The following is a 24,379-nucleotide window of genomic DNA, read 5'->3' on the forward strand; positions in this document are numbered from 1 at the left end:
AGCCTATGCTTGGACGCTTCAGAATTTGACGTCCGCTACATGTTACAGACGCAACGTCAAATCTTCTACTTTTGGCAAAAGTAACAACTTGTTGGTTTGGTTGGTTTGATTTTTGAATTTTTATATCCTTGGACTGACAGAGTCTTGATTGGTTATTCCTGATAGTTTCGCATACTTGTAGAGAGTTTTGACACAGGGCCGGTTACCGAGATTGGCAGAGTGAAGTTTTCCGATTGTTGAAGTGTTGTTGCTGGGGAATTATTCCATTAGATGCCGCTGAATGGAGAACAGTCCTGAAGGGTGACAGCTGACATAGATGACCTTACAGGTCTTTCGTTGCCATCCTGTTGTGCTGATATGACACTCAATTTGTATGTACTTTTTGTTTGTTTATCACCAGCAAAACAATAAACTAAACTGAACTGAAGTGCGTAGCTCAAGCGCTCACCCTGAGAATCGAACTGCTCAGCGTGATCTTGAGCCGGCGCATAACCACTGAGCTAACGGGGCGTTTCTCATATCTCAAAAATCTGACGTGATGGAATAAACTTGCGGTTAGATTCGGATTCTTCACCCAAAATTCCTCTAAATAAGTTTTCAAAGTTCATACCGGAAAAATCGTGTAGATCACTGTTATTGAAAGGGATGCCGGAAATTCATTTGGGGAATTCATATCTGGCAACACCGCTTTTAATTCCTAGTGTTAGATTAACGTATCTGGCAACACCGCTTTTAATTCCTAGTGTTAGATTAACGTTGTTAGGTAGGCTACAGTTATTGTTAGGCTACTTGTTACTCAAACCATGCTCAAACTCAAGTTGAGTTGAGTGAATCAGCTGTTCACTTCAATGTTTTGTATTTAGCAAAGTTTGTCAAGGAAGTTTTCTTGTTGCAATTCAATTGAAATTATTAAACTTTCAAACAAAAATTCTTACAGATATAACTAAATGCTTTGATTGTGTGTGTGAAGTGGTAGGCCAACACATGAGATGTGCTGTAAATCTATAAAAATGTTTGTGTATTTACAACGCTGCTGTTCTTTCCAAAGTAATGGTAAGTTTATCCTGACTACAATTTTTTTTTTTTTAACTCAAATATATTATGACTTATAAAAGTGTGTGATATCTTTTTTTCTCAAGAAATAAGTCAGTTTATCACATACACAGTATTATTGTGTAGGCCTATGTGTTTTTCATGTATATATGACCATATTTTTTCATTTTTTGCTCCCACTAATATGTCTTCTAAAAGTTTATATAAGTTATCAGATGTTATTGATGGTTAGAGTTATTAGTTATGAAACTAGCTGTTAATACATAACGCATTTGCCGTTAATTAGGTTATCAGAATGATGAAAAAGCACCTCGGTGCTTACAACATCAAATATTTATTATTATTATTATCTGCTAAGTGGTACAACCAACCTGTGCTGTAATGACTGCGGTACAACCAACCCATGCTGATTGCTGCTGCCATGATGTAAGACTTTTATAAAAATGAACATTTTGTGTTCTTACAATATATCTTAGTTTTCGAATATAGTAGTAGATATAACTGTATTATATATAAAATCATTTGCCACTATGTACAAGAGTGGTGATTTTAGAAGAGTTTAATCTTTTCCATAATAGATATAGTTACCGGTAGATCACATCCGATTTCATATAGGCCAGGGTTACTCAACTTGCAAACCGCGGTCTGAATCCGGACCTTCTGGGTGTTGAAGGTGGACCTCGGGCTTCTGGAAGAATAACCTCATTGCCACATTTTAGGGCCTCTTTAAACAGATTTCCATTAGGGAAAAGCAATTTTTGTGATTATAAAAGAAGCTGGGGGCGTCACCCCCAGACCCTCAACGCTTTGCCATCTTCTCTGATGTGCGATCCACACAGCTACACTAACAAAAAAACACAATACATTTTTTCTTTTTCATTTCTTTGTTTGGGTCAGACAAAAATCCAAGCCGTGTTACATACTACCTGAAAAGTGTTTCAATGCTCGTAGGCTACTGGTTGTTTAATTTTTGTGGTTGCATATGAAATATTCACCGGACCGCAAAAATACTCAACTTGTCCAGATGTACCTTTGCTAACATTAGTTGAGTAGGGTCTGCTACTATTCGGTGAGTCCGATTCGGTGAGAGCCTTTTTCGGTGAGAGCCCTATTCGGTGATTTTTTTTAATTTTTTTTTGAAAATTATCGGGTACCGTAGCCTAATTAAAACCCCTAACTCCAAAACCCCTAACCCAAAAACCCAAACCCCCTAAAAACCCCAAAACTCCCAAAAAACCCAAAAAAAACACAGAAACCACCAAAAACCCCAAAAATCCCCAAACCCCAAAAAACCCCTAACCCCTATCCCCTAACCCTATAACGGCAATGATAATTAGGCTACGGCGCGCAATAATTTAAAAAAAAAACTCACCGAATAGGGCTCTCACCAAAAAAGGCTTTCACGGAATAGGGAACTCACCGAATCGGACTCACCGAATCGGACTCACCGAATCGGGCCATTACGAGTTGAGTAGCCCTGGTATAGGCTATATGGTGCCGTAATTTAGCCAAGAAAAATGTGGCAAAGTTATTTGAAGTTTTTTATTTTTAAACTTCCCTTGATGCAATAAAACTTATACATATTCTACTAAAAACGATTGCCATTGCAATGTATACAAATGTATATTTGAAGGTATATATCAAATTCAGTATATAGTCAAGTGGGGTAAAAAAAAATAGTGGGGTTATTGGGGTAAAAAAAAACACTTACCATCTCACATCTAAAATGAGTAGATATCACTCAACTTTTTTAGTGTCTGTTTAAGTGGTCTTTGGAGATTACTTTGAAGGGTAGAGGAAAAGATTGGATTTGACAAAGAAGAGCTATGTTAAATAGAGTAAATATGGCCTGCGAAGGGTGCAAAAAAAGGTTCGGAGGAGTTTATTAAAGGTTTTTGCTAAATTTTAGTGATAGGTAGTATGAATGTTTTAATGTTATATTGTGAGTACTATGTTGTGAGGCTACTAGATGCAACAAAGACTGGGGCCTCCAAATGTTTGTGTAAATTATTATTGAGGTGTTTTTTTTTACCCCAATAAAATTCGTTGATTTGGGGTAAAAAAAAACAGTGCATTTTATGGAATGTTTTGGCTTTGTATTGGTGTTATGTCAACTGCCAAGCAGTATATCACCAAAAAATACAAAAACAAACTTCTGGATGCATCAGTGCCAATGTATGCATGTGTTATGCACAATCAATTGATGTTTTCTGGAGTTGGGGGTCCGAGCTTAAGGTTAGTGTTGCGGGTTAGTCGATCAATAGCGCAGATTGAGAGTACAGAGTGATCCATTGATTGATAGAGCACAACACATGCAATCATACATACACAAACTGTTGTTTTATTTCCTGTCTGTTGTTTTTTAGTTGTATGTTCATTCACAAACTGCTGGTTGATTTTTTAGGATTCACGATCCGCGAAATTTAATCGCCCACTTGCATGTTCAAACCAGAACTGCAGATAAAATTCAGGATGGCGTGCATAAGTATACTAGACACAATTGTTTGTCTTGCTGCTGTTTTTATTTCAGTAATGAGACTTTGCGATTTCAGAATGTGTATTTTAATAAAAAGTGCATACAAAAATTGTGGGCAAAATCGTTTACATCATCATCATGACCCATCCGGTCAGTTTCGAGTATGGGTTCAGCATCTCTCACAGTCCTTGATATATGAGTTACACAAAGCTTCTTTCCTCTGGTGGAGAATCATTTACATTACATATGAAATCAATAGCAAAACATATGAAATCAATATTATAATAATAAAGAAGAAGAAGCTGCTATACTAACAGGTGTTTTTTTTTACCCCATGAAAATTTTTTTTTACCCCAAAGCTGGGGTAAAAAAAAATTCAGGTATTTTGGGAATAATTTCCAAACCAGTTAATGGATTTAAAAAATTTCATTGGGGGATGATAGACATCGGAATGGCCCGTTTCGGCTAGTCCGATTGGGCTGATCCGATTCGGCTAGTCTGATTCGGCTATTACCCTTTTCGGCTACAGCCCGATTCGGCTAGTCCGATTTGGCTGATCCGATTCGGCTAGTTCCCTATTGGGCTACAGTCTTTAGCGGTTAGTTCCCTATTTGGCATTTTTTTGAAAATCCAACGATAATCCTTCTGTAATCCAACACAATCCAACATCGTTTCTTTCGCATTCCGACAAATTTAGCGAAAAATGTTTGAATTATTAAACTTCTTTTATAGTTGAAATTATCGAAGCTTTAGATGAGTGGGGTTTTGACTTAACCATTGAGATCTTAAAACTAAAAAGCGAATTAGATTTATTTTTGAACTATTACTGTTTGCTCAGATGAAATTGACATGTATCATGCGTCGCCGTCTGCATGCAAACTTAGAATATATTAGAATCCTCAACTATTACAAAATTCGAAATCCAACGACGCCTTCTGTTTATTTACAGTAGAGAATTTTGTATTTTGATCTCGAAGCTTTAGATGAGTGGGGTTTAGACCTAACCACTGAGATCATAAATCATATTTATCACACCGGCATAGGCGCCGACTTTTAATTTTGCACGGGGTGGCGGATAGCACAATATGGCAACCTAAAAACTTTCAAACTGCATGTTTTTGTTTTTTACTAAGCGTGTTTCGTAGATGCAATTGTCTTTTCACACCTGATTTGTAGCTCGATTATTTACAAAGCAACTTTACAACAAACCACAGGAAGTATGTCGTGAATTTTATTGTTACGTTGTCGCTCCGACATTTAACATTTGGCAAAAGTATTTTTGCGAACGGCAGCTCTGTCAATCCAACTGTTAATCAACTGGTCAAGTTGTAACCGTTAAGCTTCAGCTTGATAAACATTTAAAATTAGGATGTGGTTCTATCGCTGTTGCGTCATGGTAGATCACAAGTAGGTTTTTATGCGCCTGAGTGCACTACTAAACGATCGCTCCGCCTCGCAGGTGGTGGAAGGCAACGATAAGTATATTTTCACAATGCAGACCACGTTTGGAAGCATTAATGATCTTGTTTCATTGCTTGCAAATAGATCAAACAGTTGCGACAGTTGAACGCTTTTTCGGTGGCATCTTTAAGCTGAATAAAACTGGAATGTCGGGGAAAACTTTTACTGGACGACTTTTTGTAATTTTTTCTATGATGTAACAAGCAACTCCTATGTAAGACCAATAAATTCCCGCCTCACAATTTGTCACGCATTGACACGCAATATTACATTATTACTGCATGAAGTAGATAACAAAGTAGAAATTAAAGCAAGAAGTAGATGACAGTACACTCCAATTGAAATGGGAAAATAATTCAAAATGCAAAATCTTGACTAATTGAAAAAGGTTGCTTTCATTATTGGGAATTGGCAGGGGGTGTAGCTTTCCTCGAATAGAATCATGTAAACGTGTAAATTTGCAGAACGTTAAAACTGCTACTTTACTAGGTGCACTTTTTAAATAAAACTCAAAAAGTTTCGAAAATTGCATTTTTTTTAATAAAATTTAAAAATAGATATTCATTTAGGAGGTGGAGCTATAAATCATCGAGATAATTTTATTTCCAAGTATTTTATAGCTGGCATAATTTATAGCGATATTATGAGCAGTTTAAAATTTTTCAAAAAAGATTTTTGAGGGAGGCAATGGAAAGATCGTATTTTATTGATTAATAAATCCCATTGTAAACCTAACAATTGTAACAATGACTTATGAAAAGTAACAAATAAAACGATCGCAACAACAAGGAAAAAACTCGTAGCCACGTGTTGCGTAATCTTCACGTAGCTTGCTTGATGTTACGCGAGTATCATGCTTGTGACAAAAACAATCATTTTCTTCGCAATACTGTATTGGTTCACCTCTTGCTTTACGTTGACTTGAAGCGAAAACCAATGGTCAAAAAAAGATTTAAACGTCCGTTCAAATTACATTTATTTGCAGTAAGTAATGTAACCTAAACGGGGTGGCTGCCATCATGCCATAGAGGTTATGGGGTGGCGTGGCTGGCCACCCCGTAAGTCGGCGCCAGTGGATGCATTAGACCAGTGGTTCCCAACCTTTTTGACCTTGCGGCACCCTATCAAAGAGATAAATAGTTTGCGGCACCCTGGCAAAACTGGATCAATTTTATGAGGTTTCTGTATTTCAAATAACTATATGAAATAACACAGAATGAGTTGTACAGTATAGCGCGCGTAAATAAATGTATTTATTTAAAAGTCGGTGTGAAATTTGAGCTTGATTTCTTGCACAAAGTCCCTTAGCCCTTAGAAGGTTGGGCTCCTGGAGTCTTGCTCAGTTTGGAGGGGGGGGGGCTGTCGATTCTTCTTATGGTTTAGGAGTGATATCTCTGTTATTTTTTAAGGCACGGTTTCAAAATTTGGGTTCACTTTGTAAAATTATTCACGCTGAGCATATCCGAAAATTAAAGCTATGTGAATTTTAGAACTGCTGATATACGTTGAACTGTTGAGGTGACTTATGACGTTTGGATTATTTAGTATTTTTTGGCAGAGTAATGAAGAACATGCATTGCAATGTTGTGATTAATTTTTTTTTACATAATCTCAATTTGAATCATTTAATTAACGAGACATAGGCCAAATTAATTATTTTCATCCAGCTGGTGGGAAAATTTTGAACAATAGAATATGAAATATTTCAGAGGATGTGCTGAGAAATGCCTTATATCTCTTAATTTATAACCTTTGTTCGCTCAAAATTTCAGCTCAATAAAGGTGAATAAAAGTTCGGAAAAGTCAAAAAATCTCGTAGTCGCAGCCTCAGTGGTTTTAGAGATACAACTGTTGATGCAAAAAAGTTGAATTGGCAGCCCCCCCCCCCCCCCCAACCTTCAAAGGGTTAACATCTGGGGGCACATTCGATAAAGCCACCCGCATTTCTTCCTCGACTATAAGCAGTCGTTCTCGTTTTTTAGTTTTAATGTTCGTTAATACGGAAAATCCACTCTCACATAGGTATGATGTGGAAACTGCAGCAAAAGTACAATAGCTTTCTTTCTAACGCAAGGATATTCATTTTGAATTTTTATCCAGAACTCGTCAAATTTTTATCCAACATAAGTTTCCAATTTTATAATGTTTCGCAAACAATCGTGCAATTTTATAATCGTGCTGGTTCACACAATTCGATAAAATCCATCACTGCAATTTGACTTTGTGCGCCGTGAACCGCAAAATAAAATCATGAAACCTGGCGATAATGATGCGTTGGTTTTGAATCTTTATCCTCGAACTGACAAAGCCTTGATAGGTTATTCCTGGTAGTTTCGCATACTTGTGGAGGCTCTCGCAAGGCCGGTTACCGAGATTGGCAGAGTGAAGTTTTCCGATTGTTGAAGTGTTGTTGCCGGAGAATTATTCCATCCATTAGGTGCCGCTGAATCTAGAGCAGTCCTAAAAATGCGTTGCTCAAGCGCACACCCCGAGAGTCGAACCAGCGCCGCGTGATCTTGAGCCGGGCGCGTAACCACTGAGCCATCGGGGCGGACGTTTTTTTGGAAAGAACAGCAACGAGTCAAAATCTTTTTTACGTTGTTTTTCCTGGGCGAGAAAACAAAGGCTTACCGCGGATTAGAGTTAAAATAAATAAATAAATTCCGCACTTAACGGGTTAACGTTAAAATAAAGATTGGGCCACAGTATTGCAATACCTCGCGGCACCCTTGAGCATTGCAATTGGCACCCCAGGGTGCCGCGGCACCCCGGTTGGGAACCACTGCATTAGACATTTGCATTTTTGTAATGATTTTCAAGCGAAACAGAAGTGTGCCAGAAGATTGCCAAAAAGTAATAAGTAATAGCACAACGTCACTATCAAAGCAGTTGTAATTATTAGGGTAGGCCAGTCCGTGGTGCATTCCCAGGTCCAACGTCAATGCAGGTGAACAATGGTTGCGATTATTACAATTCAAGTACTTGACATTTCTTGGCACATTTTCTCAAATGATCAAAATATAGTCATCATAACACACATTATTACCTGATTTGTTGCCACACAAGTGTGGATGCGAGCCTTGCATTTCTCATCACGTCGGGAACAACGCCAGTATTTCTTAAGCCCGTCTGGACTATATTGAGCTAGTTGAAACATGTAGCCATCATGTAGAAAAACCTCACCTTTGCGCTGCGTACTAATCGATTCCTCTGCCATGATCAAGTAACATCAACTGAGAGTCTAACGAAGGAACTAACCAAAGGAATTTCAGGTCATGTAACGCCGAAACCCAGGTTTACTCTAAACTGCCACTTAGGTTTTAACTTCATCTTTTATGGCAAACGCTATTTGGCAACTGTCTTTTTTTCATTGACACGTTTTGGCTGAGACTTCATCTCATTAACCCCTATTGGTAATCATGAAAACTGTTATTTTCATGTAAAACACATATTTTGAACGAACCCAGACATCAAAACTCGTCATTTTTACATTGATTCAATGTCTGCAGACGTTGAATGAATGTAAAAATGACGGATTTTGCCGTCTGGGAAGGCACTCAAAGGTAAACACTGGATAAAATGCAAGAATGCAAAAGATACCATATTGTCGAATTAAAATACAAAATCCTCTAAATAAACAGAAGAACCGGACATACATTTCTCTGTTATCATTTTTAATGTAAAAATTCCTTTTGTGGTCCCTTTGTCTGGAACAAATAAAAACTGTGCTGTTGAAATTTCCGATTGTAGTTTTGGTCTCAATCTCATCAACATGATTCGGAGTAAGCTGTTTGTTACGTAATTCACAAGGCTAATTGTTCTGTGGAGTGACCATTCTGTTGCTCCGGTTTTTTTTGGTAAAGTTATGAATATGGAACGTACCATATCACTAGGGATGTAACCGGTGTCATAAATATGATTTATGATCTCAGTGGTTAGGTCTAAACTCCACTCATCTAAAGCTTCGAGATCAACTATTGTGGAATAAAATACAAAATTCTCTACTGCAAATAAACAGAAGGCGTCGTTGGATTTAGAATTTTGTAATAGTTGAGGATTCTAATATATTCTAAGTTTGCATGCAGACGGCGACGCATGATACACGTCAATTTTATCTGAGCAAACATTGATAGTTCAAAAATAAATTTAATTCGTTTTTTAGTTTTAAGATCTCTATGGTTAGGTCTAAACCCCACTCATCTAAAGCTTCGATGATTTCAACTATAAAAGAAGCGATATTACAACATTCTCTAAATAAACAGAAGACGTCGTTGTCCATTTTATGTGAGCAAACAGTTAAATTTAATAGTTCAAACATTTTTCGCTAAATTTCATTTCAATTTGTTTTTCTTTGTCGGAATGCAAAAGAAACGATGTTGGATTACAGAAGGATTATCGTTGGATTTTCAAAAAATTGCCAAATAGGGAACTAACCGCTAAAGACTGTAGCCCAATAGGGAACTAGCCGAATCGGATCAGCCAAATCGGACTAGCCGAATCGGGCTGTAGCCGAAAAGGGTAATAGCCGAATCGGACTAGCCGAATCGGATCAGCCCAATCGGACTAGCCGAATAGTAGCAGACCCGATAGACATACATGGTCTGCATATTGTGACCAACTTTAGTGGTCATACTTGATAAGCTAAAAAATCTAGGACAACCTTTCTGAAAAAAATTTTTTTTTACCCCAATTGACTATATATTGGATTCAAATAGTTCAGGATGTAAGTTTAGTATTTCAAATTGTGTACGGTACCCCAAAGTTTTTAAATTCAAGATTTATTAATTCTAATAACAAACCCAATGAATAAACATCTACATTTAATAGTTGGAATAAATTTGTTTCTTATCTTTAATCATACTGTTTTGTTGTAGGTTTGCAGTTTATGAGATTTGCTTCAAATAAAGGTTACTTTGATGATCCTGGGTAAGTGTACAATTTGAAATGCAACTAAGGTCATGTATTGCAGTGATGTTGTATACCACTTTTGGCTTTTTTGTGTTTCTGTTCACTTCATCGAAAATCTTCACCTTCACTTAAGAGCTTAAATGCCAGAAAGAGAATTACTCTGCCCAATGAGAAGCTTTCACCACACAAGTGTGCCTTCGTCAATGACTACATATTAGGGTGTGACAGCCGTCCCATGATTTTTGAAACTTGGTTTCACAGAGCCTACCTTTTTTTGGTGGTGATGTTTTACCTGTATAAGATTCCTATAAAGTTTCAAAAAAAGTGGTCAAGGTTTAGAGGTGGCCGTGGCCACTAAAGTTTTTGGGGGGTGTGTGATGCATTTTAGGGGTGTTTATGCTGTATCTCAGCTCAGAGACATGATAGAAAGTCATGCTATAGCTCAATCGATGCAGAATAAGCAAGTATATCAGACAAGTGAACAAATGTTCAGTCTAAATGTGTAGTTTTTGAGTTATTTGAGAAAAACCCGTTTTTTGCATATTTGTGAGGAAAATGTTCTTAGCACCTTTTCTTCTTGGGTTAAAACACATAGAAAATCAATGAAATGATGAATTCACATGTTTACTTAATGTTAAACAAAATCACAAATTACATTTGAGAACGAGGAACAGCGATGATAAAAATCACAATGTAAGAAACCAACACCGAGATGGATGTAAGTTTTGTTTACGCTGATTGGGCAAAGAGTTTCTGCTGTTCTCAACTACTTGAAGAATATTTTGAAATGAAACTTCTGTCTTAGCAGTGTCAATAAAGTCTTGGCACAGTTTGACACTCCTTTCTGCTGCATCATTAACAACTCAAAGATTTGAAAGCCGTTTCTTTGCTTCACAGTAGCTGCCGTTCTGGCACCAATCGACTACCCTAACACTTAAAAAGGTCGTGTCAATCCTCAAGATTCTGAAGAAGCTCCAAGAATCTTCTCCAACAAAGGAGCTCAAGTCATCTGTTGGTTTTGTAGGAACGGAAGGAAAAGAGATTTTTCCAAAATCACCTCCTTCTCTTTTCAAAGAATGTCCAGGATCTTCAAAGCTTGTCAGCTTTTGAACATTTTTTTGCTTTGTCTCGTCTGACACACTGCTATCGAAAAGGGTAAGGGGTATAAGTTCTTCACTAAGATACCACATGTGCCCCTTTAGAGCTTTAAGAGCTGCTTTGGTCATACTGCTTTTCGATTTCTTCATACTCAATTTTTTCAATTAATCTCTTCAAGGAGGTTGTTGATAAGTTCTAGGTCGCTGCAAGGAGCAGAAGTTGACACAAGAGCGGTTAGCCACCATGGCACATAGGAATATACAACCAGTTGAACAAATTTTTGGATTTTGTTTACCTGTTAGCATGATTCTTTTATCCTTGAAGCTATCGTAACCACTGGCTGCAAGCAAGATAACAGATGTAGTGAATGAAGTCATTTATTAACAAACACTACAATTAAATGCAATGTTAACTTTCCTACCTGTGAGCTGTTCTGTAGCTGAGATTAACTTTGGAAACATCACCTCCTGTAGCGGTAATGTAAGACTGTGTAAGTGCTGCTAAAGATGTAGGGCTGATGTCGCTACGCATATGCGCCGACTTCCTGGGGGGCGGCGCCCCCCGTAAATTTATGGTTGAGTGGCAACAAAAATGGCTATTACAAGTGGTGTTTTAAAGATAAAATACTTTGCGAAAGAGATTTAGCTCATTTAAACGGACTTATAGAATGTCGAAAGCGAAAAACAGCCTACGTTGCTCTTGCCAGCAAAACAGCAGCTGATCGCATGGCTTTCTCTGTAACGTGAATTACTACTGAGATGAGCACGGCACGCACACTCACAGTCACACACTGCTTATCTTCCCGCGCGTGAGGAGCAACTTTAAAGTCAAACGCATGGTAGCGAAAAAGCAAATGCGAGGTTGAATGTTCATTCTCATTTCACGAGTTATCCAAACGTCTGTTAGATTTTCTGTGACTTTAAACATGAAATCGATTTAAGCAAACTTGATCGAGTTGAAACTACGACACAACGAACAATTACGTGAATACAGCTTAGACAAAAAATGCATTTTTTAAAACTGTCATCCGGGTTTTGCTTCAATAAGCACTGTATTGATGCATATATTTTTACAATATATACATCCATAGGCGTCTAAATAGGGTGGGCCGGGTAGGCGGCGCCCACCCTGCCGTGAAACGAAGGTGGGCAAAATATGTTTAGCCCACCCTGTTTTCATAACACTTATGAAGTGAAATAATTGTAACAAACACTTATGAAGTGTTCGTTACAATTATTTCCGTCTTTGTTAAACGCTGAATTATCCAACCAACTACACTTCTTGTTTTACGCTATGTCTCTCGCTAGGTATCCGACAGAACAAAGCAATTGCGCAACAACGCTGCGTTTAAAAAAAGCGGTATTCACTGCATTGTTGTTGGTAGGGCAACTGCCACACGCTGGCAATTCCTGTTGAGAGAAAGCCACGTTTGATCTTTTCTCCGAATGGTCTCACTTTCGTTACGTCACAATCAAACTTCAGTTCCGGGTCAGCGTAAGGGAGTATGAATATGACATCATAATGAACACGGCAATAAAATAACCGATACAAACTAAAAACGTACTGAAACAATCGCTTTTTACAAATCTTTCCTCACAAACTTGTTGCTGGGTAGGCTATAAATTGGGGCACCGCACGATGTTGTCATTTCATTATTGAAGCGTTAAACATAAAGCAATGTCAAACATCTATTCGCGCATTCTTAAAACCAGCTTTCAAAATTCGTTGAGATGATAATGCTGAAGAAGCCACGTCCAGCACGAATGAACGTAGAGATAACATTGATGAAGAAAGCAGTGCTTCAAGGATGGACAGTGGTGAAGTCAGTGTTTCAGGCAATGCACCGGTAGTTGTAGAAGACAGCATGAGCCATGGATCTCTACCTGCTCCATTTGACGTTAGCATGCTGCCAGATCAGCTTCCGGCTCGGGAAGGTCGTGTGTTGCAAAGGAAGCTTTTTCCCGAATTCCAGTGGATGCGTCTAAACCCTGAATCCCTGATGGTAGCCTACTTGTTACTGCAGCTGCTGTTTGTGGGCCTCGGAAAACAATCGGTTATCTGCCGCAGACCAACGGAAGTTATACAGCAGCAATATCCGCAGTCAGCAGTCACCTGTCCGAACATTTTGCGGCAAATCCGAAAGCGCCACTTTAAAGATAACAGGTCACGAGTCACGCGCTTTTTAGGTCGCAAGGAAAAACATAAAAGAAGTTTGTTTAGTTTAGCAGCGCTCATACGATCGCAAGGCGCAAGAAAGAAACATCAAACCTATTAAAACTTAATTGCTACCGTAACGCTAAACGCAGTCTTTGTGAGAAAGACTGACCATTGCGAATTTGCGAACATACACATTCAATGAAATATGTTTGAAAACTTTCGCCCACCCAGAATTCCTCTCTTCTAAGAAAAAATCGACGCCTATGTGTACATCAACAATTATGAAAAAATTGCACTACCGGTATTCGATAAAAGACTATAAAGACTTAGAGAAAACACTTCGCCGTTGTTAACGCTTTGAAGGTAAGTAATTACAGTAGCGAAAAGAGGTTAAAACTGATAGGCTAGCGGGTTTCCACTCTGCTTGAGATCTTGATTTTTTGCGTTTTATTTCGATAACTTCACTGTCTTGATCGTTGTTATTCACTCGCACGAAAAGGAAATGAATCGGCTTGTTTTCCAACTATGAGCTAACAATATCAAAATTTTTACGACTAGGCGTGCTGCATGCGTAAAACTAATCCTTTCAAGCAGCGGTTCTAGTAAGTTCGGTTTGCGACCTAGGTGTCAATATAAAAAAGACAGTAAGCTTAATCAAAGTTATGGTTATGACGTCATCACCTTTCTCGCCCCCCAAGGTTTTTTGAAAAGTCGGCGCCTATGTCGTTACGTACAACTGCTTCCACTATTGTGGAAGAATTGAGGATATCGTGTGGCCAGAATGCTGATGTACCAGTCTTCACAGTCCTTTGGCCTGTTGGAGCAGTGAGCTATCTCTTCAGAATCATCTTGATCCTCAATGTCTACATCATCCTCGACAATATGAGATGGCTTTTCAGCTGCTTCTCGTCTTAAACATTCCTTTCTTCTTCGTTTTTTTCACCGACTCCTTCCTTGCATTGACTTTCCTTTCTGTGGTAGTGAGAACCATATCAACACTGCCCATACTTGCAACCCTGTCTGTCAGCATACTCAGTAAAAATGCTTTATCTTCTTCATTACTCATGTTCCTTAAGTTAACACATTCCTTGGCCATAGCTTCATTGTGGAGTTTAGTTTCTCTTAATTATCCTTAATCCTTAATTCTCTGTTGCTGTAAATCGTCCATCCTGTACTTGGTTTCTCTTTTTAGGATAGTCTTCATTTCATTAAACAGCTTAATCACTTCCTCTGCCATCTTATGAGATTGCAAGTGAGGTATTCTTGCATATTCGTAAAATGGTAGTACTGCTTTAACAGCTTCGTTAGCAGCATTTCTCAAGGTATTTGTTGTAGTGGAATGGTGAGCAAGAAAGCGCAGCAGGACCTGACGACAAGTAGGAAGTCGTGAACCAGTAGTGACTTTATCTTCTTCACCAGGAATTGTGTCAAGCAAATAATACCTTGGACCTTTAAACTTTGACATAGCATGTAATATAAATTAGCACTTACCACCATAAAAATTGCCTAAACGGCAGGCTAAACACAATGTTAGTGTTCAGTTTCTATGCTTCTAAATTCTAACAAAGCAAAACATGAGGCAACTTAGGTTTAAACTTTGAAGAGTTACAGCTTCTGTAATTTTCCAGGTGTTCCTAAGAAGAAAAAAAGTGAAAATGATAAAACATTCAATTCATATAACAATTTTTCACAAATTTTTTACAAAAAACGGGTTTTTCTCAAATAACTCAAAAACTACACATTTTAGGCAAATAGTTTTTTCACAAGTCTAATACAAATTTGCTTATTTTGCACCGATTGAACTACAGCACGCCCTTCTATCATGTCTAGGAGCCGAGATATAGCAAAAGGACCCCTAAAAATGCATCACGCACCCCCCAAAAACTTTAGTGGCCATGAGCCACCTCTAAACCTTGACCATTTCTTTTGAAACTTTACAGTTTTACCTGTAGGTAAAACTTCACCACCAAAAAAGGTAGGCAAACTCTGAAAAGGTCGGGGTGGCTGTCACACCCTACTACATATCTATCATATCAAAGAATGTTTGAAGTTTACTTTTGCAAGAATGATACGTGTAGTACCGTACTTAAGAAGGCATACTTGTGTGGCAAAAAGTGTACAATACCCTTGGATCAATTTTATTTGGTAACCAATTTTCTATTTCTTCAATACAGAATATCTGCATTTTTGGTACGCTCTTGCGCATGCACGTAGTCATGTGTACAAATTGTAATGACCACTTTCACATGTTTTAGGTTGAATTAAATCCAGAAAAACTGTTTGCGGCTGTCTTGCAACATTATATACGTGTTTTTGTACAGTAGTAAATAACATTTAAACTTTACAAGCCATAATCAAAAAGTGATGTCAATGCAATCTTAGGCTACAAGGCAATTTTTGTGAAAAGTAATTTTCAAGGTAAAAGGGGGTTTGGACAAAAATTTCAATTTTTTTTCGAAGGGATTAGAATGTAGCCTACTGTTGTATCCTAAAATCTAAGGCTATAGTTGGAAGTAAAATTAACCCCCTCCAGGTTGTCGGAATGGCCCGTTTCGGCGAGTCCGATTCGGTGAGTCTGATTCGGTGAGTCCGATCCCTTAACGGGGGATTTTTTCAATTTTTTTTTTAAATTATCGGGTACCGTAGCCTAATTATCATTGCCGTTTTAGAGGTTTGGGGTTAGGGTTAGAGGTTAGGAACTCACCGAATCAGACTCACCGAATCGGACTCACCGAATCGGACTCACCGAATAGTAGCAGACCCCCAGGTTGTATGGTATTGCTTGCAGAATAATATAAATAGTGTAATATAGACTGTGATACAGTTCAGTTTAAAAACAAGAACAATCATATTAGTGGGGTTCCATGCCTGTGCATTTTTTCAATTTCATTTCAACTTGATGCAAAAGTTTTGTTTTTAGTACCAACTTGAAGGTAAGGGCCTATGGAACAATTTTGGTCCGAGTGTCAAGCTGTCAGATGAAAAAAAAAAAAATGGCCGCCAAAATCCAAGATGGCGGCCAATTTCAAGATTTTTTCACATTATGCCTCGTAACTTTTATACTATTGAACCTAGATTGGTGATTTTGGTCTCGAAACCTAGGTTTGTATGTATGAGTAATTCAGTTAAAGTAAAATAAACACGATTAGAGCAATATGTTTTCTTATATTGAGTAAAGTTCCAAATAAATGTGTAACAATCTTGTTAGTTCTGCGTTAGAAGTACAAATGACTGCGAAATAGCAAAGCAATGCAGAGTTGACCACACAGTTAGTCGTGGTCACAGCGGTAAACCATAATCTCTTCGTGGGAAAATTGTAACATAAGATTCCCGGATCCGTTCGTCTGTATGTAATGACCGAAAGAAACACTCCTGTGAAAACGTCTATTCAAGAATTGTATTTCTGTAAAATTAGCCACCTGGCTGTCGAAATTGGGATGCAACACCGTACAGTCGTACACCACTAAAACTTGTCACTACAACAAACTACTTAGATAAAGACGGAATTTTCGTCCAGCTGGCAAGCACTAATTAAGCAAACAGTTAAATATGCTACCAACTTTCAAGCAACCATTTTACGAATGACCACAATAGACCGCAACATCTCAAACTCACGTACGCAGTTACTGTGACGTCATAGTGAAACATTGTGAAGTGATTCTCAACAGGTGTGATACAAGTCTTACGAACGATGGTGCAACCTTGTTTTTAGGAAAAATTCCATGACGTAATACGCTAAGATTCAGTAGACCTAAACGGTTTTTATATGACGTTTGATTTGGTAAACAATTGTCTGGAACAAGTCGAAGGCACGCAAGAATGCCAAATTCTACATCAATAGGCTACAGATTCAGCTCGTATAGTTTAGGGCAGTTCGGGCAAAACTGTTCGCACCAAAAAGATGTTTGGCACACGAATAAGTCATTAACATTAGCACATAGCCACATAATTCGAAAACTGGCAGGCTGCGTTCAAAAGTTTGCCGACCCTTGGTTTAGCTGGGTCATAAAGCAAACTCAATTATAACAAAAGGCTTGCAAAATTGCTCGAAAAAACTCCTCGATACATTCAATAAGAAAATGGCTAACAAATTAACGAAGGCCCATATATTGAAATACTTGTATATTTTATATACATGTCAACTGTCAATATTGAAAATTGTTGTATAGTCCAGCTATTTCTTGCATGTGCATTTTAACTTAGTCTTTACGCATTTGCTCCGAGAGCAGGCAATTGTGCAAGAGCACTTCACATCTAGATGGAACACATCCTTGGCGAGGGGCAGCGTGGTCCGAATGGGAAGTCGCTTGCCGTCCTCTTCCTTCCACCCAGGGTCAATTGGGTTCATGACAGGCATCATGGACATGTAGGCTGTTGCCCAAATGCTTGCTTGGAAGACACTTCTTTCAAGATGTTGATCCAAAGCATCACTAGTTGGGGGAATTCTCTCCACGTCCCTAGTTGTCTGTGAGAACAACTTCATTCGGACGAGGTCAACATCATTGTCCTCATTTGATTCATTTGAGTACAGTCTACAGACAAAGTTTTTTGCCACTTCCTTCAACCTTGGGGATGTTTGGAATGGAGTGTCGGCAACAGTTTCAAATTGCTCCATGAGGGATGGAACTTCGTGCATCAACGTGCAGCAGGATCGCTTACCCTTGAACTTGAAGGAAGAAGTACTGTCTGATCCAGTGAATTGGAAAAGAGCCATGGCTTTGCATATTGTCGTGCCTAGGTTTATGGCAATAGTATTCAGGGAGATCATTTTGGTTCTCTTTCCCGCTTTGAATGAGATCCAAATTTCTGCTGCCGGGTTCAGAGCCTTTATGCGATGAAAGTTACTCAGAAGGATTACGACAACATCTGTGTCTCCAGTATACACCATCCCAATTGACGAAGATTGGAGTGCGTGGAGGAGATGTACTAAAACACGCGTGTCAGCTTCCTCATGGTTGCATTGATTCATTGGTGGACCGTTCCCAACATGGTGGACTTGATCACCTGCAGTGATGTAGACATTCTTGTCATTTGGGAACTCTTCTTCTGTTATCTTCGACAGGAATGTGAACAGTTCCTTCTTGTTATCAACATTCGCTAGAAACTTCTGCCAATTGCCTGGGATTTTGGCGGTACCAGATACTCGCTGTCAGATGCCTGTTCCTCGTTTTCCCTTGTGCCTTCTTTGATCGTCAGTGCACGATACTGGACTGGTCCCAGACAATGTCTACTCTTGTCGATCGGTTCAAGTCATGGTGAACTCTTGGGCAAAATACCTTGTCGAAGTACGAATCAAAGGTCTTGCCTTGGACAGTTGTACCAGGAAGTGAGTGTATCAGTACTCCACCGTCAATAATAATGAAGTCGTAAACATCTGGCGCAAGTAACTCCTCGTCGACAGAAATTGCGCTACTTGTATTGGCTTCCGTGATATATACCAGCAAATCTGACTTGTACAAGAGTTGAGGGACCCTTCAGAAGACAACGCAGGTGGGTATAGGGAAGGTTCGTGCTGAAAAAACTTCTCCAACTTCTCCCCACGGCTGTCTAATACAAGAAAAGCTTGCCCAAAAAGCTCTGCGTGACGTTTGAAGTGCTGCATTTTCAGCTTAATTGCTGACTTTTTTTGTTTTTTCTTCTCATGGAAGAACACTAACTTGTTGCGCTTGATCGGCGCTGTAAAAGGTGTGTCATTGGAATCTCTGTCTGAAGTTATTGTACTGCTCTTGTCCCAAAGACTCGACTTTATGGACAGATACAGCAGCAACCGCCGACTCACACATCTTGTCATCTAATGCAGTGCTTCCCAAATGGTGGGTCGCGACCCATTGATGGGTCGCAAAGCTATTTCAGGTGGGTTGCGAAGCATTTCTAAATTTTACTGAATGTTAAAATTTAAAAAAAAAACGACTGTACAAGCCGAAGTTTGGTCTTGAACAGTAGGCTACTTTGCCATCGCTAATCTTCACTTCATTTGTTGACTTTTCATGAATTGTGCACCCTGTTTGCTATTAGATCGGGAAATTATTGCATTATCATTACGTAACAATTATGCAACAATGTAACAAACACGTAACAATTAGATGTGTTGTGTCGCATTAACTATTTCAGTACGTACGCCAGTAGTAAAGATGCCATAATAAAGATGTCATATCTCATTGTGGATCGCACAATAAAACTTGCATTAAAAGTGGGTCGCACAATAAAACTTGCATCAAAAGTGGGTCGCGAACTGAAAAAGGTTGGGAAGCACTGTGTAACCATGTCTCCACTGAACTCCTCAAAAAGATTTCCACTGCTCAGCAACACCTCCATCAGGTCTTTAACATGGCGCAGAAATCGGCGCTGAGATGCACATCCTTCTTCATGATGAGGGCGTTCTTCTTCATCGTCGTCGTGAGCATTTACGCCACTGAACTCCTCAATGACACGGCTGATTTCTGGGCCAGTCAATATCCAGCGTTCCAACATGTCACAATTCTCAGTGAGACCAATAATGTCACCAACTCCTTTCACCCTTTTGTTGGCTTGCTCGTGTGCTTGATCGATAGGTAAGGATGAGAAACTGTGATTGCTTTGATTTATTGTCCAGTGTCCCATATTAAATTCTTCCTGGATGCTAAGTGGAAGACCTTTCAGGTCTCGGATAAAGATTGGAATCCACCTTGCATAATTGTGGTGGTCTAGAGCAAAGAACAGACGTTGGTTCAACGTCAAGAAACAGAGTCGACAAAATGTAAGATTTTGCTGACGCTCAAATAAACGACCAAACGAAACGGCGTTTACAAACAACAGTGCAATGGGCATTACGTAGCTGGTTTAGCATCAAAACAAACCAGTCAGTTGAGGTCAGTTGCCTAAAAAACTCTGTTTATGGCACAAATTATCAGCAAGGGTTATCAATCAGTGGGGACATTCTCTTTAAATGCTAGAAACAAAGGAAATAATTTGTTTTCCTTGCTATGACTCGAAGTTACTTAGACATCGACTTCCGATTTCGAAACTAAAAAACAATGATGTAATAAGGGTGCGAGCAGTGAACGTAACATTGACATAGACACCAAAATCACCACTCTGTGCTCCAATCATGTTTATTTTATTTTTATCGAATTACTCATACATACAAACCTAAGTTTAGAGACCACAATCACCATTCTAGGTTCAATAGTACAAAAGTTACGAAGCATAATGTGAAAAAATCTGGAAATTGGCCGCCATCTTGGATTTTGGCGGCCATTTTGTTTTTTTTCATCTGACAGCTTGACACTCGGACCAAAATTGTTTTATAGGTCCTTACTTTCAAATTGGTATGTATACTGAAAACGAAACTTTTGCATCAAGTTGAAATGACTGAGTGCCTGGGAACCCCACTATATGATGACTGTGGAAGATTAGTGAAGTGTTTCTGTACAGTTGTGAGTGATTGATTAGTCAAATGTGAATGTTTTAGTACATAAATTTGTATAGATCACCACGAGTTGCATTGAGCAAAGATGGAAAAACCATTGCCATGTACCATCCTCCTGAAGCGATTGAATATGAGAAAACAATCCCCATTCCTAGACACGATCCTCGATATTCATTTGAAAATGTTGATTATCTTATCCAGTGAGTAGTATTCCAAAAACTGTTGTTTTTTATTTAAAACTCAATTTACACGATACACTGGTGCCTATTTGCATGTCAATTGTTGATTCTGGCTAATTATGATAAATAATAAATATTGATTGATCTTGTACTCTTTCATCATTAATTTGGGTTTGTCCCCACTAGTGAGGGTGGCCTTGTCTTTCCTTGTAACTATTCTCTTCACTCTTTTTCTCCATCTCAATTTGTCCACTGCATCCTCCTTCTATCCAACCTTGTCTGCATCATCCTTCTCCTGTTCTTGCCATGTTCTCAATGAATGTTCTGGTTTCCTTTTCCATTCACCTTCAAACACAATGCCCTTCCTCAGAAAATATCATTCCTTTCAAGCACATGCTCACACAATATTATTTTATTCACCCTCGCAAGCTTGTCACAGCTGCTTATCACTTAGCATGCACCATTGTATTTAAAATAATAGATATCCACAAAAATATGTATAACACATAAACTGTGTCGCCACGAGCACCCAGTAAAATAACTGTTTCATCGGAATGGTATCTAAATCACTTGACGCCACAAACTGCAAAAGTGTCTGTAAGCAGTGTCTGCGCCTACAAGTCGTGGATCCTGCTTATGTTTTTGTATTGCACCATAGCCTCACTTGAAAACTACTTTCAGACAGCACTTGTTAAAATTACGATTGAGTTTGACAGCATTTGTAGCTTTGGCCACATCACCACTCACCAGCAACTCACTGCGGAGCAGGAGCAGACCGTGACGCCTAAAACTGTGACCCACTCATCATAACTCTACTTGAACATTTGCGCTTACGACTTAACAGGCAGTCCTCACAATGTATGTTTAGATGTATGACCTGGCAATCCTTCATGGAATAAACTAGAACCAGATATTCTGAGCCAAGATAGAAAAATGCTCTCAGTTTACATAAAAAATGCTCTCAGTTTACATAAAAAATCCCTGGTGCATTGCTAATGCGATGACTACTAACCGTACCTTATTAATAGACTGAGTTTCGCCTTTAGCCGCATGATGCTTACTTCACAATGTAGATATTAACCTGTTTTAGCACATGACTAGAGAACTGTGTTCCGAAAGCTAGTGCAATTCGCTGTTACCACCCCGTACTTTATGTGTTTGTGAAGAACATATAGTAACTTTTTCTTTTTCAGAGAACGATTAGAGATGTCAGATTTAGCACACAGACCTGTCGAAGACCCAAGTTCACGCCACATGTTTCCACTTCATGATAGGGATGTACTTCCAACAGTTATGGAACTTGCAAATATGTTCTACACATCGAAACACCGATGGTTTTCGAATAAGGAAGAAAGGAAACGAAAAATACCTCCTCGTTCAACTGGAGTTCACAAACTAATCAAACGAGACGAAGAGAAAGAATAACCTGTAATACCAAAATCTGTAATATGGATAGCAGTTTGTTTTGTTTTGAGAATGTTCATCCGTTTTTGTTTTTTATGATTCATGTCTAGTTCGTTGGGAAAAAAAGGCACATGCAAGTAAAGACATGGTTCTCATAAAATGCTTTACATTAAAACTATCATGTGATATGTAGCATGCAGTTGGCTTTGATCTGCATACACACTAAAAACAAGTGTGATTGGATGATTCTCTTTGTACCCGTATTAAGAAAAGTTCATACTCACATAACAAAATGATGTGCAGTTTGAAGGGGAAAAAATGACTATCTTTGCGAGTGGTGGCAGCGGTAAATATTCGTCTGATGAACAAATAAAATGAAACAACGTCTTAATGTCTTTATGTGTAACATGGCGCTTTCGATTTTGAGTAGTAGGCTAATTGTTCTCAACGTGGTCGCCAAGTAGCCTAACCCATAAGATTTCTTCCAGTATCAGTCTGAAATTCGAATATTTAATGACTAATAATAAAAAAAATGTTTTATGTATTCAGCGCTACATTTCTTGTCACAAGAAATTACACATTCACGCATAACCAGGGCTTCTTATCAGTAGCGTTGTCAGGGGATTTACTCTAGACAATACTTTTGGATCCGGGCCCGGGAACTTGCCGAAACCACCTGCACATCAATACCACAGATGCCTAGATTAGCGGATGCGAAACTTCTCGCTTATGGATTATTGTCTCATATGATCGTGGGACGACGTGAAAAATAAAAAAACATCACACTCTTTGGCACGTTCGCATCAGGCTAGTTCCACCAAAAATGCCAACACAACGCATCGATCACGTGACCCAGAGAACGCAATCTGAATGGTCATTCAAGGAAAACACAGTCGCGCGATTGCTGTCTGCTAAGTAGGCCTAATACTTTGCTGAAAGGTTTTCTAGCTAGCTGTGATGATGAGAAAACCACAAAACTGAGATAGCAAGTTAGTTAGTATGTTCAGACCAGGGATATCTAGAGAAGGGGCTATGAAGGCTCCCAGCGATTGCCTTATTCTCATGACACTACCAGCGCGGTAGTTTGTAGTGCTTTTAACATGTTCTTTTTAAAATCGTAGAAAGTTTTGTAGTGCAGCTGGTACAATGAGCTACAGAAGACAGTTAGCAAATGTTCCGTAGAGCATATTTAAAGAATAGGCTACTTGTTTACAAAGACAGTTGAAAAGTTACCAGTAGGCTAAGCTGTTTTTTTAACAAAGCCTTTGCAGTAGGCTAGATGTAAAGCAAGTATGGGTAGTGAAATTAACAAGCAACCATGAGCATGCTGTGAATATCCAGGCCTGATGCTAATAGCGCAATGCAAGTTATCATAACAAAATTTATTAAACTACTATCGGTGCCAATTGTCATTTTACGATAAACACAGATTATTATTTACGATAAACAAAAGCCCTTCTATTGTCAGGCGTAATAAAAGCATTCGTATCCCCTTGTTTAAATATCCCTAGTTCAGACTAACTGTTTAAAATAAATTTATGCTGTGCTAAGTTTTCAGCAATTAAATTCTTAGTTCTCTGTCTGTATGTGTGTAGACAGTATTTTTTTTGTTGCATAAAATGATATATCAATCTCTTAACATATTAGCCTGTATTCAGTTCATAAAGCTGACGTTGTTCTTGGCAGTGCTGTTGACTAATAAACCATGCATAAAAGTTTTAAAAAGAGAATAAGAAGCATGGAAAGCTATTCTCCTATTGGACCCTCCAAGGAGCTTTCCAATGTTGATTTACCACCACTACGCGAGATTTGTCCGCCCCGTTAGCTCAGTGGCTCAAGCTTCACGCAGCTGCTTTGTCGCGCCCGGTTCAAAATCACGCGGCGCTGGTTCGACTTTCGGGGTGTGCGCAGGGGCGCCGGAACGATTTTTGACTGGGGGGGCAAAATTACGAAAAAAGGGCACTTTTGTTTACTAAAAGGCCAATTTTTTTTCAAGTTGTAAGATAAGACATAGCGATAATGCTAATCTATCAGCTCACTATGTATTGAGTAATAATAGCCTACAAGTGTCCGGTATACAAAGAAGGGCATCATGCTATTTTATAATGATGTAACCTACTGTCAAGCCTTAAAGCAGCCTGCGGCCATGGCCGCTAAGTAGTGCTTGAATGAACCGCCGGTGCTACTGTGGTTATATTTATTTTAGATGTAAGGTCTATTGTTATTTAAGGTCTA

General features: G+C 38.8%; 1 protein-coding gene across 1 annotated transcript; it reads left to right on the plus strand.

Moving 5' to 3' along the window:
- Positions 1-915: 915 nt before the first annotated feature.
- Positions 916-22,688, plus strand: LOC145772329 (large ribosomal subunit protein mL42-like). Its single transcript, XM_082584203.1, has 4 exons — positions 916-1,053; positions 9,865-9,916; positions 20,621-20,761; positions 21,934-22,688. The coding sequence occupies exons 1-4, from the start codon at positions 990-992 to the stop codon at positions 22,163-22,165; spliced, it is 489 nt and encodes a 162-aa protein (XP_082440329.1). The 5' UTR covers positions 916-989; the 3' UTR covers positions 22,166-22,688.
- The last annotated feature ends 1,691 nt before the right edge of the window (positions 22,689-24,379 follow it).

This window comes from Aplidium turbinatum, chromosome 6 (assembly GCF_918807975.1).
Source record: "Aplidium turbinatum chromosome 6, kaAplTurb1.1, whole genome shotgun sequence".
Taxonomy (NCBI): Eukaryota; Metazoa; Chordata; class Ascidiacea; order Aplousobranchia; family Polyclinidae; genus Aplidium; species Aplidium turbinatum.

What these genes read in the sequence shown, in the direction of transcription:
- LOC145772329 (XM_082584203.1), top strand. Translation starts at nt 990, where the DNA reads ATGTGCTGTAAATCTATAAAAATGTTTGTGTATTTACAACGCTGCTGT. An exon ending in CTGTTCTTTCCAAAGTAATG is followed by an intron (nt 1,054 to 9,864) that starts GTAAGTTTATCC and finishes GTTTTGTTGTAG; the next exon opens with GTTTGCAGTTTATGAGATTT. An exon ending in AATGTTGATTATCTTATCCA is followed by an intron (nt 20,762 to 21,933) that starts GTGAGTAGTATT and finishes TTTCTTTTTCAG; the next exon opens with AGAACGATTAGAGATGTCAG.